Source organism: Oryza brachyantha, chromosome 5 (assembly GCF_000231095.2).
Source record: "Oryza brachyantha chromosome 5, ObraRS2, whole genome shotgun sequence".
Taxonomy (NCBI): domain Eukaryota; kingdom Viridiplantae; phylum Streptophyta; class Magnoliopsida; order Poales; family Poaceae; genus Oryza; species Oryza brachyantha.
In genome coordinates this window covers 6084753-6097995 of record NC_023167.2, presented here as the reverse complement: position 1 = coordinate 6097995, position 13243 = coordinate 6084753, and the positions used below count along the sequence as shown (strand labels likewise).

At 39.3% G+C, this 13243-nt stretch overlaps 1 protein-coding gene across 1 annotated transcript; it reads left to right on the top strand.

Moving 5' to 3' along the window:
- Positions 1-9388: 9388 nt before the first annotated feature.
- On the top strand, positions 9389-10374 carry LOC102713272 (xylanase inhibitor protein XIP-like). The gene has a single exon (XM_006654131.2). It carries the CDS (start codon positions 9448-9450, stop codon positions 10354-10356), a length of 909 nt encoding a protein of 302 aa, XP_006654194.1. The 5' UTR covers positions 9389-9447; the 3' UTR covers positions 10357-10374.
- Positions 10375-13243: the final 2869 nt, after the last annotated feature.

Below are 13243 nucleotides of genomic sequence, written 5' to 3'. Positions count from 1 at the left end.
GACTGCTCCAACATTTATCATCCGCTAAATTGTTAGCCGATGTAAGACTAAACATGGAATTCGTGCAGTAAACTGGAATGCTATACTAATTATTCGCATAAAACAATAACACCCGGTGGCATGTGTGCCCAATCCAGACCTGGAAAATCGAACTGAATCGAGACAGTACAGATCTAAACATGGCTACGCATAACATTAGATAAATATTATAGCATACGAATAATGAGATAGTCAGAACAACGTAAACCACCAACCGATCTACTAAACTCAGCCGATCGGACAGATTTCTATAGATAGATTACATTGAACATACATAGATCAGATCTAACCGAGACAGTATGCAGTTCATCATAATATAACGATAGAAACATGAAGATCAACAAGTTTAACCAACCAATCGGCAGACTACTTAAGATAATGCTGGATAAAACTCCAGCAATAAGCCTCTACGAACCCCTGATTCAACTCGACAACACAGATCTAATAAACCAGATTGATCGGACCGAACTGAGACAGAATCAGGCTGACTAGAACAATGCTACCAGATCGAGAGGAGGCACTCGTAGAGACTTGAACGAGCGCTAATACTACTTCAAATCAACGTAGATCAAAAGTAATAATAGAACTCAGCCCGCCGATCAACCAAGTAGAAGATCAGATTTAACCGAGACAGTTCTGTCTTAGTTGATCGACGTGTTTTGATGAACTAGAACTTACATTGTGAAGCTGACAAACCCCACGCCGAAAGCTCAAGCAAGTTGAAGGTTTGAGGCGATGTGCCAAGTTAGATTGATCTGAGGATATTTTACAAGGACCTGGGGCACCTATATTTATAGCCTCGGGAAACAACTAACCGGATAAGAATCCACTATTAAGTAACTTTACATTATTTGGACTCTAATGAAACAACAGAATCCTAAACAAACTTCAAGATAAATCATAATTAATTTACATGGACTCACGGTTAAACACCGAACCTATCTCCATCTTTTGGGCTCTATCGGACTCCCATTCTTATCCGATTCGGACTCCATCGGCTGCAATCCCTTCGCGTTCAGCTTCCTACCTCCAGCCGATTCGAGCTTTCTCATCCGATTTGATTTCTAACCATGTTTCAATCAATAATGCTCATTTGCCAAAATTTGGTATTACCAACAACTTTATTGGTCACCATTTGACCACTAAAATCTTTTCCAAATTCTCTGATTTAGTATGCACTATATGTGTTACTGGAAAACTAATTTTGAGATTTTCTTATCTCAAAATTAGACATGAACCACTAATTCCTTCAATGCATTCAAGAAGATTTTTGTGGTCCTATTGTGCCAATATCTACACAATTCAGATACTTTATGGTTTTGATTGACGCATTTAATAGATGGTCTCATATTTGTCTACTATCGACATAAACCATGACTTTGCTAAATAAATGTCTCAAATTATAAAGTTGAAGGCAAGTTACCTAGAACATAGGATTTAATCAATCCGCATGGACAACGTTTCCAAATTTAAATCTCATTGGTTCGATGATTATTGCATGGCATGGGCAATTCAAGTTCAACATTATGTCCCATATGTTGACATACAAAATGCTTTGGTTGAATTACTAATCAAAAGAATTAAGCTTATTACTAGACCATAAGTGATGAAATTACCTTCGTCGTGTTAGGGTCATGCAGTACTGCACGCTACTGACATTGTACAACTACAACCAAGTGCATACTATGAAACTTCTCCAATATAGTTAGTACGGAGAAATCCTCCATGTATTTCCTATTTTTGTAAGTTTGGTTGTATTGTATACATACCAATCTCACCACCATAGCGTACTGCTATGGACTTGTATAGAAGAGTGGGGATCCATATGGGACTTAAATCTCTGTCGATCATAAAATATTTAGAACCCTTAACAAGTGATTTATTTACTGTCTGCTTCACTGACTATATCTTTGATGAGGAATACTTTTCGGCGAATATTTTTTGGCATTAGATGGAGAATTCAAGTACCAAAAAGAATGCTATGAAATTGATTGGGATGCCTAGGGTATTCCAGCCTTAGATCTATGTACTACTAAAACTGAACTCCAAGGTCAGAAAGTTATATATTTGCAAATAACCTATCAAATTGATTTACCAATTATGTCAAATTGATTTACCAATTATAAAGGTGTGACTTAATCTTTCATTCCGCTCGGAATACGCTAGAAAGATTGGAGGTACTAAATAAAACCATTCAACTTTTAATCACTAGAAAGAGAGAAAGAAGTATGGCCACTAAGCAAGATACAATTGCTAACAAACAAAGAAAGATGATAAATGTAAACCAATCATTAGTTGGTGTGCACCAGATTGATACTATGTATTAAGAAGATTGTGATAGTCTGCAACCTAACTCGGTTGTGCACAATGCTCAGACTAGGAATTCTGAAGACCATAGACACATTGTTTCCAGAGATCACAACGAGTCTATAAGGATTGATGAAATTACCATTAACTATTCTGAAGCTAGAGAATGAAATTACCATTAACTATTTTGAAGCTAGAGAATCTTTTGATAGAGGAGCTACAATTGTCAACAATAATTTTTCCGAAGAAATTGTTGATTGTCTCCAAATAGAACTAGAACCTAGGTCTATAAAGAGAGCCAAAAACACTCTGATTGGAACAAATAGAAAGACACAATTGATGTGAAATTAGCCTCGTTTTATAAAAGATTAGTATTCTCGGTTGTTATGCCTACTACTCGTGGGATCTTCCCTGTAGAATAGAAATGGGCTTTCGTCTAGAAACAGAATAAAAAGAATGAAGTAGTGAGATATAAAGCAACGGTTATACCATAAGGTTTTACGCAAGAACCTGGTGTCGATTTCAAAGAAACTTATTCTCCAGTTATCAATTGTTCAATATCATTGGCACTTCAAAATTGTCTATCTATGTAGTTGATACACAGTGACAACATATTTTCATGAGTCACTTGATTCTAAAATTTATATTCCTGACAAAATTGGCATACTAATTAAGTCACATGTGTTGTGTGGTGGATTAATACTAAATTTGCAGTGGGGGTTGATCGGGCCAGCCCGTTACTGTACCTCCGTGACCCGTATAAGATAATGGACTGGCCTGACCCTTCTCAGGTAGGGTACTGTGGCCGGCCCATTAGGTTTAGGGAGACTAGGCCATTTGCAGTGCAGGCACTGCAGCCGTGCTGGCCTGTGCAGACATCCAGTTTAAAATACATGGCCTAGCCTTGACGTCTGAATTAGCTTCAAAAAGAGTGGTGGTTTCTTAGGTGGTGTTTGTTTCCAGGGGCTAAACTTTAGCCCCTAGTCATATCGGATATTTAGACACTTATTATAAATAGTAAACGTAGTCTATAAATAAAACCATGTATAATCTTGGACTAATTTGTGAGACGAATCTAATGAGCCTAATTAATCCATGATTAGCCTATATGATGCTACAGTAAACATTTGCTAATTATGAATTAATTAGGCTTAAAATATTCGTCTCGCGGATTAGCTCTCATTTATGAAATTAGTTTTTTAATTAGTCTATATTTAATACTTCAAATTAGTATCTAAATATTTGATGTGACACAAGACTAAAAAGTTTAGTCCCATCTAAACAACCCCTTAGTCTCTGGCATGGAAGTGCTCTTACATACTCCAAACCCAACAAGAACTCGATAAGTTGTTTCAACTAGATCGGAGAGTACAAGACAAGCCATTACTGCAAAGTATTTGTTTGGTAACATGGCTGATTCCTCCAAAACCAATTCATAAAACTGATATGGGGCTGCAAAAAAAGCTTTAGGTCAGAGCTGATGCGCAAGGAAACGGAAAAAAACAGTTACTGATATTTAATGCCACTACGCTACAAAAAGGCGACATGTTGATATGGAGATATAAGGGCATGTTCAAAGATAAAGCTTATTATCGACTCTTATCTGATCCACGTCAGTAACAAGAGCCTATTTGATAATGATACGTACAAAGATAGATTTATGTATGGTTTCTTCATTAATGTAATAAAATATTTTATTACGCTAGTTTTCTTTTTATCCATCCTCATGCAGAAAAGTTTACTTTAATAAATATTAACAGTCGACTATAAGCCATTGTCATGCATGATAACGATTTTTCTCAATCCTTTCCTCTCTTTCCTTCACGTCGCAAAATTTGCTCGCTTGACGATTAAGAGAGTCAGCTAATAAGCACTTTTTTACGTGTCCTAATGCCATATTTCTAATCTGAAGAAGAGATATGTCAGATTGAAAGCAGTTGAGTAAGTTTTATGGAGCTGAAATATCAAGAACTTTCCGCTCCAATAACATTATGTTTTAAAATCAAAATTAATAAATATGAAATATTCACGAACTTTGTGCTTTGCAAGCAAGAAGTTTTGCATGACAAGAAACTTTACTAGGCATTTATTTGTTTTTCACAAGTTGCATTATTGAAGTACCATGCAGCTGTAATAAATACCTGTGTCACATGAGGTTAGCAAAATTGTTAAGTTCCTCTTTGAAAGAATGAAATTGTAGAATCCCTCTTCCCCGTATAGTTTCCTGAAAATAGAAGAATAAACATTAAGACCAACTGCCAGTAAGGATATATATGTCTATTTAATAATAGACATAAGAAAAATAGGAAAAATTCCAGAATTATGTGCAATTATCGTGGAGACACCGGCCAGAATGTGTCTTTTATAGATATCGTGCAGCCTCATTGATTTGTTCAAACCACAGCTGACAAAAGGACAATTGGAGGCTGCCAATTGCGAGTCTAGCTTGCTCCGTGGTTTGTTCACTGTCATCAGTGTGTTTGGGGGCCAGCCCCAATGCAAAGGCCGCAGCCGCCGTCGAAGCCACAGCCGCTGATCAAGAACAGCGGCTCGGTGTGGCCGGAGCTAGAGGGAGGGATCGGAGCCGCCATCCGCCGCAGCCACGGCCCCACGTCATCGTCCACTAGACCCGCTCTGCTTGGAGTCCAGTTAGGATGTAAATGGGTCAACCCGCGAGCCCGTTTATAAATTACGTGGATTACTTATTTAATTAATTGACCTATAAGCGGATTAGCGGACCGACTCACTTACACTTTTAAGTCCAGTACGTGGCAAGAGGGTTGACACATAGGATCTAATGGGTATGCCATCACTGTACCCTAAAAGTAAATAGGTTGGCTCGGTGACCATTATGATGCTAAAATTTAGGGACGGGCTGATGGTCTAACAGGCCAATCCACTCCATTTGTAGACTTAATCAATAAACAATAGTGGTAAAAATATCTACGAGAAAGGATTAAATGATAACTATGAGGAGTGATATCATGCGTAACGGTTAGTTATTTTAACCCATCACATCAAACTGATCTTTATTTTAAACGGGCTAATTTACAATGCGTTAAAAATGAGATCTCTGGTGGGCCTTCTTGCTAATCACAAATAACCGGTGCTAAACTGCAATGAGTGGCAGTTGGCTATTTCCCAAGTACTATATGTTTGACTTTGTCTATCGAGTGCTAAGGGCAAATTTGCCGAATATTTAATTAGTTCAGAAACTGTATCTGCTGATTGGTGGCAGTACTATAATATGTGGCACGAGTTGGTGAATAGGCCCCACGCATATAGCGTGCACACATTCGCAAATTGATTAGTCTGATCGCTAAATATATATAACATAATATATGTCGCATTTATGTCACATTATTAACATTATCACACGATGTGAGGCCACGCGTGAGGGATGCACCAATCTCGATTCGTCGCATACATATAGTATGAGTGTCATCAGTCCTTTTCCATTCCATATTATTTTCTCCACAGAATGCGTGCTTTCACGTCTTTTTCATCACTTAGTTCTTCCAAATGTGCTGTCCTCCCATCCACATCTACCAGTAATCGGTATCTGAGCTAACACGATTGAACACTCTCATATTCGGGGTGATCTTCTGGCCCTTTTTTTAAAAAAAAAACAAATGACATATTTACCAACAGAAAATAATTTATAACTAAACTATTATATATGTGTTAATAACAATCTAAAAGCAAAGACTGAAAATAAAATGATAAAAAAACATCAAAATCAACTTTAAATTTAAGATTGGGAATTCTAATTTTGAGTTAAAAGCATAAGCAAAAGCTAAAAGATGTGGTTGTAATATTTTTAAATAATAAAATGATATATTTCGTGTGAAAATTTTATATATGGAGGTTCCTTTAAAACATTAAGTAAAACTATTTTTAACTGTTTAATACTTAACTCTCAATTATTTATATACTACTCCCTTCATCCCAGATTACAAGAGATTTTGACTTTCTGTTTACAATCTCTGCCTACTCATCTTATTAAAAAAAATTGAAAGTATTATTTATTTTGTTTATTATTAAAAGTAGTTTAAGTATTACTTATAAAGTTTTATATTTGCACTAAATTTTTGAATAACACGAATGGTAAAAATGATAAGTGAATAGCCAAAACCATCTATATTATAGGACTGAGGCAGTAATAATAATCATTTTTTTTTATTTTGTGCGTCTAAACTGCGGAAAAGAAGGCACCCTACATGGCTACATCAATCTCTGATCCATCCATCCAGTCAACAATATCATGGACAAAAGTATTCTCGATCATATAGGAATACAGTATCGGTGTTGCTTCCTCTGACAGCTTTGCTTGCTGCAGCAGTACAATACAGGGACAAAAGCTTTTACTCCTTGAATGCATAGCAAACTGCTGCTGGCATGTGATTCGAATAGTTGTAGAAAACTCAATTTTTTTTGGTAATATGTATAGAATATGCTGCCATGCATATATAACTAAGTGTACAATCTGCCAAGAAACAAAAATCAGATAGTGAATAGGTCATGTACAGCAAAATTAATAGAATTTTTTTTTAGTCTTTTCTTTCTCTCAAAAAAATACTTTGTGAGATGAAAACGCCCAATGTCAGTTAACTACAGCTAGATCTCGATCTACATGTATATATATCCCTATGTATAAAATTGACCCATGCCTACTCAATTTTTATCCTTGTACTAAACTTTTTGCCACTTTTACAAAATACTTATAACAGATTTGTCACTGGACCCACGTATCAATATATTATAGACTCAGAAGGGCCCACGTGTCATAGACAGCGAGTGAAAAAACTGTTCTGAACACTCGTAAGAGTGGCAAAATGTTAAATTTCTCACAATCAAGTGGTCATCATCAAGCTCCATCTATCAAAGGGAAGGAAGAATAAATTGGTCCGTGACTCGGTCTCTGCATATATCAACATGTTCACAATATCATGTGTCCGCAATAGCCATCTCGATTTTTGGTACCTCTCGAATGAAAACATCATGGTTTGGATCTTTTACCGTACTGTTACTGCACAGTATACAGTTACGATGGTAACTGCGATACCAACTAATAGGATTGGTGTAAGAGTAACCTAACAAGTATCTAATAAGCATGAGCGATTTTATAGGTATTGAGTAGGTACTGAGAGGTACTAAAATTTTGGTGTAAAATTCAGTACCTAGGTACCAACAGCTGAGAGGTACCAAAATTTTAGTGTAAAATTTAGTATCTTCTAGTATCTATGTACAAAACGAATCAAAATTTTAGTATAAAATTTTGGTATCTTCTGATACCTTCTCAAGTACTGTAAAATTCCTCGATAAGCATAGTCGCCTACTATCTTTGAAAACTGATATATCTTAATTAAATAACCAATCATATACTACCTTGGTCCTATAATAACTTTATTTTTCGTTTTTCCATACCGAACGTTTGACCATTTATCTTATTTAAAAAATTTGTACAAAAATTTAAAAAAATTAGTCACGCATAAAGTACTATTTATGTTTTATCATCCAGCAAGAATAAAAATATTAATCGTAAAAAAATTTTAAATAAGACGAAAAGTCAAAACATTGTATTAAAAAAGTGAAAAACGATCCTATTTCAGGACGGAGGAAGTAATAATTTAGCCGTAATAGTGTACGATATTCTCTGATAGCTCATCAGAGTCTGTGTTCTGTCAGGCTATAAATCTATGACAATCTCATCTCTAAGCTATCATTTTATGTGCTAAATTCTATATTGCGCTTCATCATTTTATTACTCACTGTTAGTACCCTAAGCGAATGGTCAGAGAAATCTAAAATGTGGTGAGACAACCGTTAAGAGTCCAACTAGCACTAAGTTTGGGATTTGGACGATGGTGCGAGATGAACGAAGGTAAGGATAGTTGATAGAGAGATTGGGGTTCACACATGCTTATCATTTTTGGCTCATCAAAACAAGCAACGTTGATGTAACATATAGTACTAGTTATCTACAAGGACATATAATTGTCGATGGTTGCTGTCCTTTTACACACACTGTGAATCATAAAGAAGATAATAAAGACAATATACAATATGGTTTTTTAATTTTATTATAAAACAATATTATCTTGCATTGCGTCTTATGCTACACAATTGTTATTTCATGTAGACAAATATAATAATTCTTGTTTAATTTATCTCTCCGTAGACCGGAGTCCACATAAAGATCTCATTTATACGTGCACTAAGTAGCTAATTAAGGTGTCACATAAACTTAAAAGTTGATGTTTGAGGGAATTAAAGAGGAGAAGAGAGCAAAAATCGCCTCTTATGTAAAACGCAACCTTTATAAAAAACTTTAAGAAAATGAGATATAAATGCACGACTTAGTTTGTAGTAAGTGGGGTTAGTATACTGGAAGCAACATAGTGTGAACAAATTAGAGGTAATAATTGTCTCTATCATAAAAATTAGTCTAAACACTATAACCAAGTAGTTACTTATTTGTGATGCTAGTCAGCGTTTAGTCAAATAATGACTATAGTAAATTAATGGTTTATGCAGCTTTATACTCTAGCATTATGATTAATGCCACAAACAGTTGCTTTAATTTGATTTCGAACTTGTATTTTCTTAATTATTTCCTCTTTTTTTTATGGTTGTTCATATGTAGTTGACCGTTCGTTTTAATCAATATTTTTGTCCAAATATACAAAAATATATAAATAATGGTTAAAGTTTACTTAGTAAATAAATCAAATTATAAAAAATAACTAGGATTGCATAACTTTTCTTAATAGAACAAATAGTTAAACGTAGACTCAAAAGTCAACCACATTAAATTAAGAAAATACGTACGGTGCACGCGCGCGACAACGAAAACTCTAGCTAGCTAAAGGTTTATTCCTTCCTTGCTTGCTTATCGATCGTTTGATCGCCACGGAGAGCCGCCTTGCTAGCTGCCACGTATGCACAGAGGCGAGGGAGAAGGAAGAGACATCCAGACATCGACGAGAACGCGCGCGAAAACCCTACAAATACCCACGCATGCACCCTCCCCATTCTCCGCATCTCAATCGGTAGCCAACTAATTGAGTACGTACACGTAGTACGTGGTGACTAGGATCAATGGCGTTCCGACGCCCTGTCGCCCCGTTGCTGGTTCTGCTGCTCTCCTCCTGCCTCGCCGCCGGTCCAGCTCCGGCGACGGCGCAGAGCACCGGCGACACCGTCGTCTTCTGGGGCCGGAACAGCGACCAGCAGGAGGGCTCCCTCGCGGAGGCCTGCGACACCGGGCTCTACACCACCGTCTTCGTCTCCTTCCTCAGCGCCTTCGGCCACGGCACCTACAAGCTCGACCTCTCGGGCCACGCCCTCTCCGCCGTCGGCCCGGACATCAAGCACTGCCAGTCCAGGGGCATCCTCGTCCTCCTCGCCATCGGCGGGCAGGGCGGCGAGTACTCCCTCCCGTCGTCCCAGGCCGCCGTCGACCTCGAGGACTACCTCTGGAACGCCTTCCTCGGCGGCGGGCGGCAGGGCGTCGCCCGCCCCTTCGGCGACGCCGTGGTCGATGGCGTCGACTTCTTCATCGACCAGGGCGCGACGGAGCACTACGACGAGCTGGCGAGGCGGCTGTACGCGCACAACAAGGACTACAAGGGGAGGCTCGGGGTGATGCTGACAGCGACGGCGAGGTGCGGGTACCCCGACCAGCGGCTGCAGGCGGCGCTGGCGACGGGGCTCTTCTCGCGCATCCACGTGAAGGTGTTCGGCGACGGGCGGTGCGCCGCGGGCAGGAGGGAGGAGCTGGAGAAGTGGATGGCGGCGTACCCGCAGAGCCGGGTGCTGGTCGGCGTGGTGGCGTCGCCGGAGGCGGACAGGGAGGCCTACCTGTCGCACAAGGATCTCTACTACGACGTGCTGCAGTTCATCAACAAGCTCCCCAACTTTGGAGGCATCATGGTGTGGAACAGGTACTGGGACAGGAAGACCGGATGGACCGCTGGTAACGAGCCTGGCCTGCAACAGATGAAGTAGTGGCTACTTTAATCAAAATCAATGTGATGCATGCACGCGCAAATAAAGACATGATCATATGATATGATATAAAGAGATTTGCTCGATCTGTTTGTTGGATAATGTAATGTAATGTAATACACAAATAAATTGAGGTGAGGACGTGCAGTTAGCCGTGCAAGATTAATTACTTCCCCGTGGATGATTTGTTGTGCGTATTTTATTTTATTTTATTGGAATAATATTCCAATATTTATTTTGTATACACTGTTTTGGATTTCCTCCGTGATGATGGATACCTCTCACCGAACAAGTGCTTGTCCATTTCATGATTTCCAATCTGCATAGATAAGCCCGAAGCCGGCTAGCTTATTGTTACATGGCTAATTAACTAATTTAGACGGACCACAAATTTGGATTTCTTTGAGGATGGATAATTCTCACCGAACTATTTCCTTGAGGATGGACACACTTCTCACTGAACAAGTACTGCTTGTCCATTTGGTCATTTTTAATCTCCACAAGGTACCTTCAATGCAGACGCTTGGAGGGCCACTTCAACAAAAAGAACACTAGATTGAAAGAGTCGCTGCTCTGTGCGGCATTGACTCCCGATGAGCTAGGCGGCAGAACTCGTAGCCAACAAGATTTGAAGCAAGCAGTGGCATCCGACAGACACCTACATCATAGAGTTCTGATGTTGAACCACTCCCCTATATTCAACTTCAATGGCTTCATTGCTGACCAAGAAACCAACAATTTAGATATACGTTTAGATGAAGCAATGGAGTTATACATGGAGGCACAACTATATGGACTTCCTACCATGATGGTCCCCACCGCCGATGTTGTGAAAGTCGGCAAGTTCATAGAGATTATGAAGCAGACATGATTGTCTAGTTGCGCACACAGATGCTATATGTTTCAATGCAGGTTTCTAATGAGAAGTCCTTTAGAGGAAAAACTAAACTATAATAGATTAACGCAAACTTATCAATCTGGTAAGCTGATGTTAATATTTAAAAATGATAAAATTAAGGATAAGTCATGGGCTAGAAATCTGATGAAACGTTGAACATAACTGATTAATTTTTTTAAAAAAAATATACTTAATTAAACACAATCTAATATATAAGATTTTATTAAGTTGATAAATATTGCAGGAAGTGATAGATAAATTAGATCAGTCTAAAAAACCGATGCAACTTAAAAGAATCGATAACATAATTAGCCATCACACATGTTTGATTAGAATATTTGACTAGACCAAGAAAGTGCTAATCATTCCAATATGATTACCGGGTGGCGAGCTTTGCTCTTTCGGCAGAGGCAGAGATTGAATCGATGTAGCCCTGCTCTATAACAAGAACTCATAGAAACTATTACTAGTTAAGGATATCAATCCGTCAAGATTGTGTATACATTGTTATTGTCCTAGAAGGCCCTTGGGTGCACATATTTATACAATTGGGATTTGTACAAGTCTCAACCGATCGAGATTTGTTTTCTAAAAGAAAAAGGAAAAATATCTAACTTTACCTATTTACACAAGGAATCTAAAAGTTCAGAATAGATCTGATACAATTTTGCCAAACTTTGGCTTTCATCTTCTTATGAAAGTCACATAAGATTTAGTTAGGCTTTCCATTGTCCTTGTGGGCATCATCGAATAAGCTTTCCCCCTTTTCTGTTAGTTTGAATGGATTTATTTTGACTAACCAGAAGTTAAAATTTCCCATTAACAATTGAGATCAAGTATAATTGGAGCTTACAAGTCAACTATAAGCATGTGTGGAAGAGAAAACGAAAATTAGGAGGGTTGGATCTTATGCAAGAGCTAGTTCTACACATGCTCCCACATATATGCATTAGATAAATAAGTGAGAAAAAGAGAGACATAAAAGAAGAAGTGGAACTAACCTTGTCGACGATTGATGTCGGCAATAAACTTATAGGGTGGTTAGGATGAAGAGGGAGACGATTTACCTAGGTTAAGGCTCTCAACGTGGCGAGATAATACCTTACTAACCAACTCTTGCGCGTCTGTGACGGCGGTTGGCCAGAAGAACCCTTGCCTGTAGACCTTTCCAACTAGTGTCTTGGCCAAGGCGTGGTTGCCGCAAAGGCCCGAGTGGATTGACTGGAGTATTTGTTTGCCCTCGTTAGGGAGCACGCAGCGCATGAGAATGCCCGACGCGCTTCGTCGAAGGAGCTCTCCTTCTGACACTATATAGCAGTAGCTTCGTCGACTGACGCGTTCGGCTTCAGCTTTATCAGTCGGGAGGACTTCCTCTGTGAGGAACTTGATGAGCGGAGCTCTCCAGTCGTCAGTGATGACTACGATCATGCAGTCGTCGGAGTTCGGTGGTCGGCCGTTGTCTCCCGCATCTTCTGCTTCACTCGGGGTCGGTTTGGGTTCGTCCTTTTTCTCGACTGTGGGCTTCATGAGGTGTTCGACGAATATGTCGGTTGGCACCTGTAGCCGTTTTGAGCTGAGATTGGCTAATTCATCGGCGGCTTCGTTGTTGTGCCGCAAGACGTGAACCAGCTCGAGTCCCTCGAACTTGTTTTCGAGTTTACGTACCTCCTGTCGGTAGGATTGCATGTTCTTGTCAGCATAGGTCCACTCGTTCATGACCTGGTTGACGACTAGCTGGGAATCTCCTCGAACCAGCAGTCGCCTAATCCCAAGGGATATAGCCAACCGTAGCCCGTGAAGGAGTGCTTCGTACTCGGCGACGTTGTGTGACGCCAAGAAGTGGATCTGGAGCACGTACTTGAATGTTTCGCCGTTGGGCGATATAAGCACTACTCCTGCCCCGGCTCCTGACATGCGTAAAGAGCCATCGAAGTACGTTGTCTAGTGGGGCAACTCTTCTGGCGCGGTTTCCAGTTGCACGTCGGTCCA

Coding starts and splice junctions, on each gene's coding strand:
- LOC102713272 (XM_006654131.2), top strand. CDS start 9,448: ATGGCGTTCCGACGCCCTGTCGCCCCGTTGCTGGTTCTGCTGCTCTCC.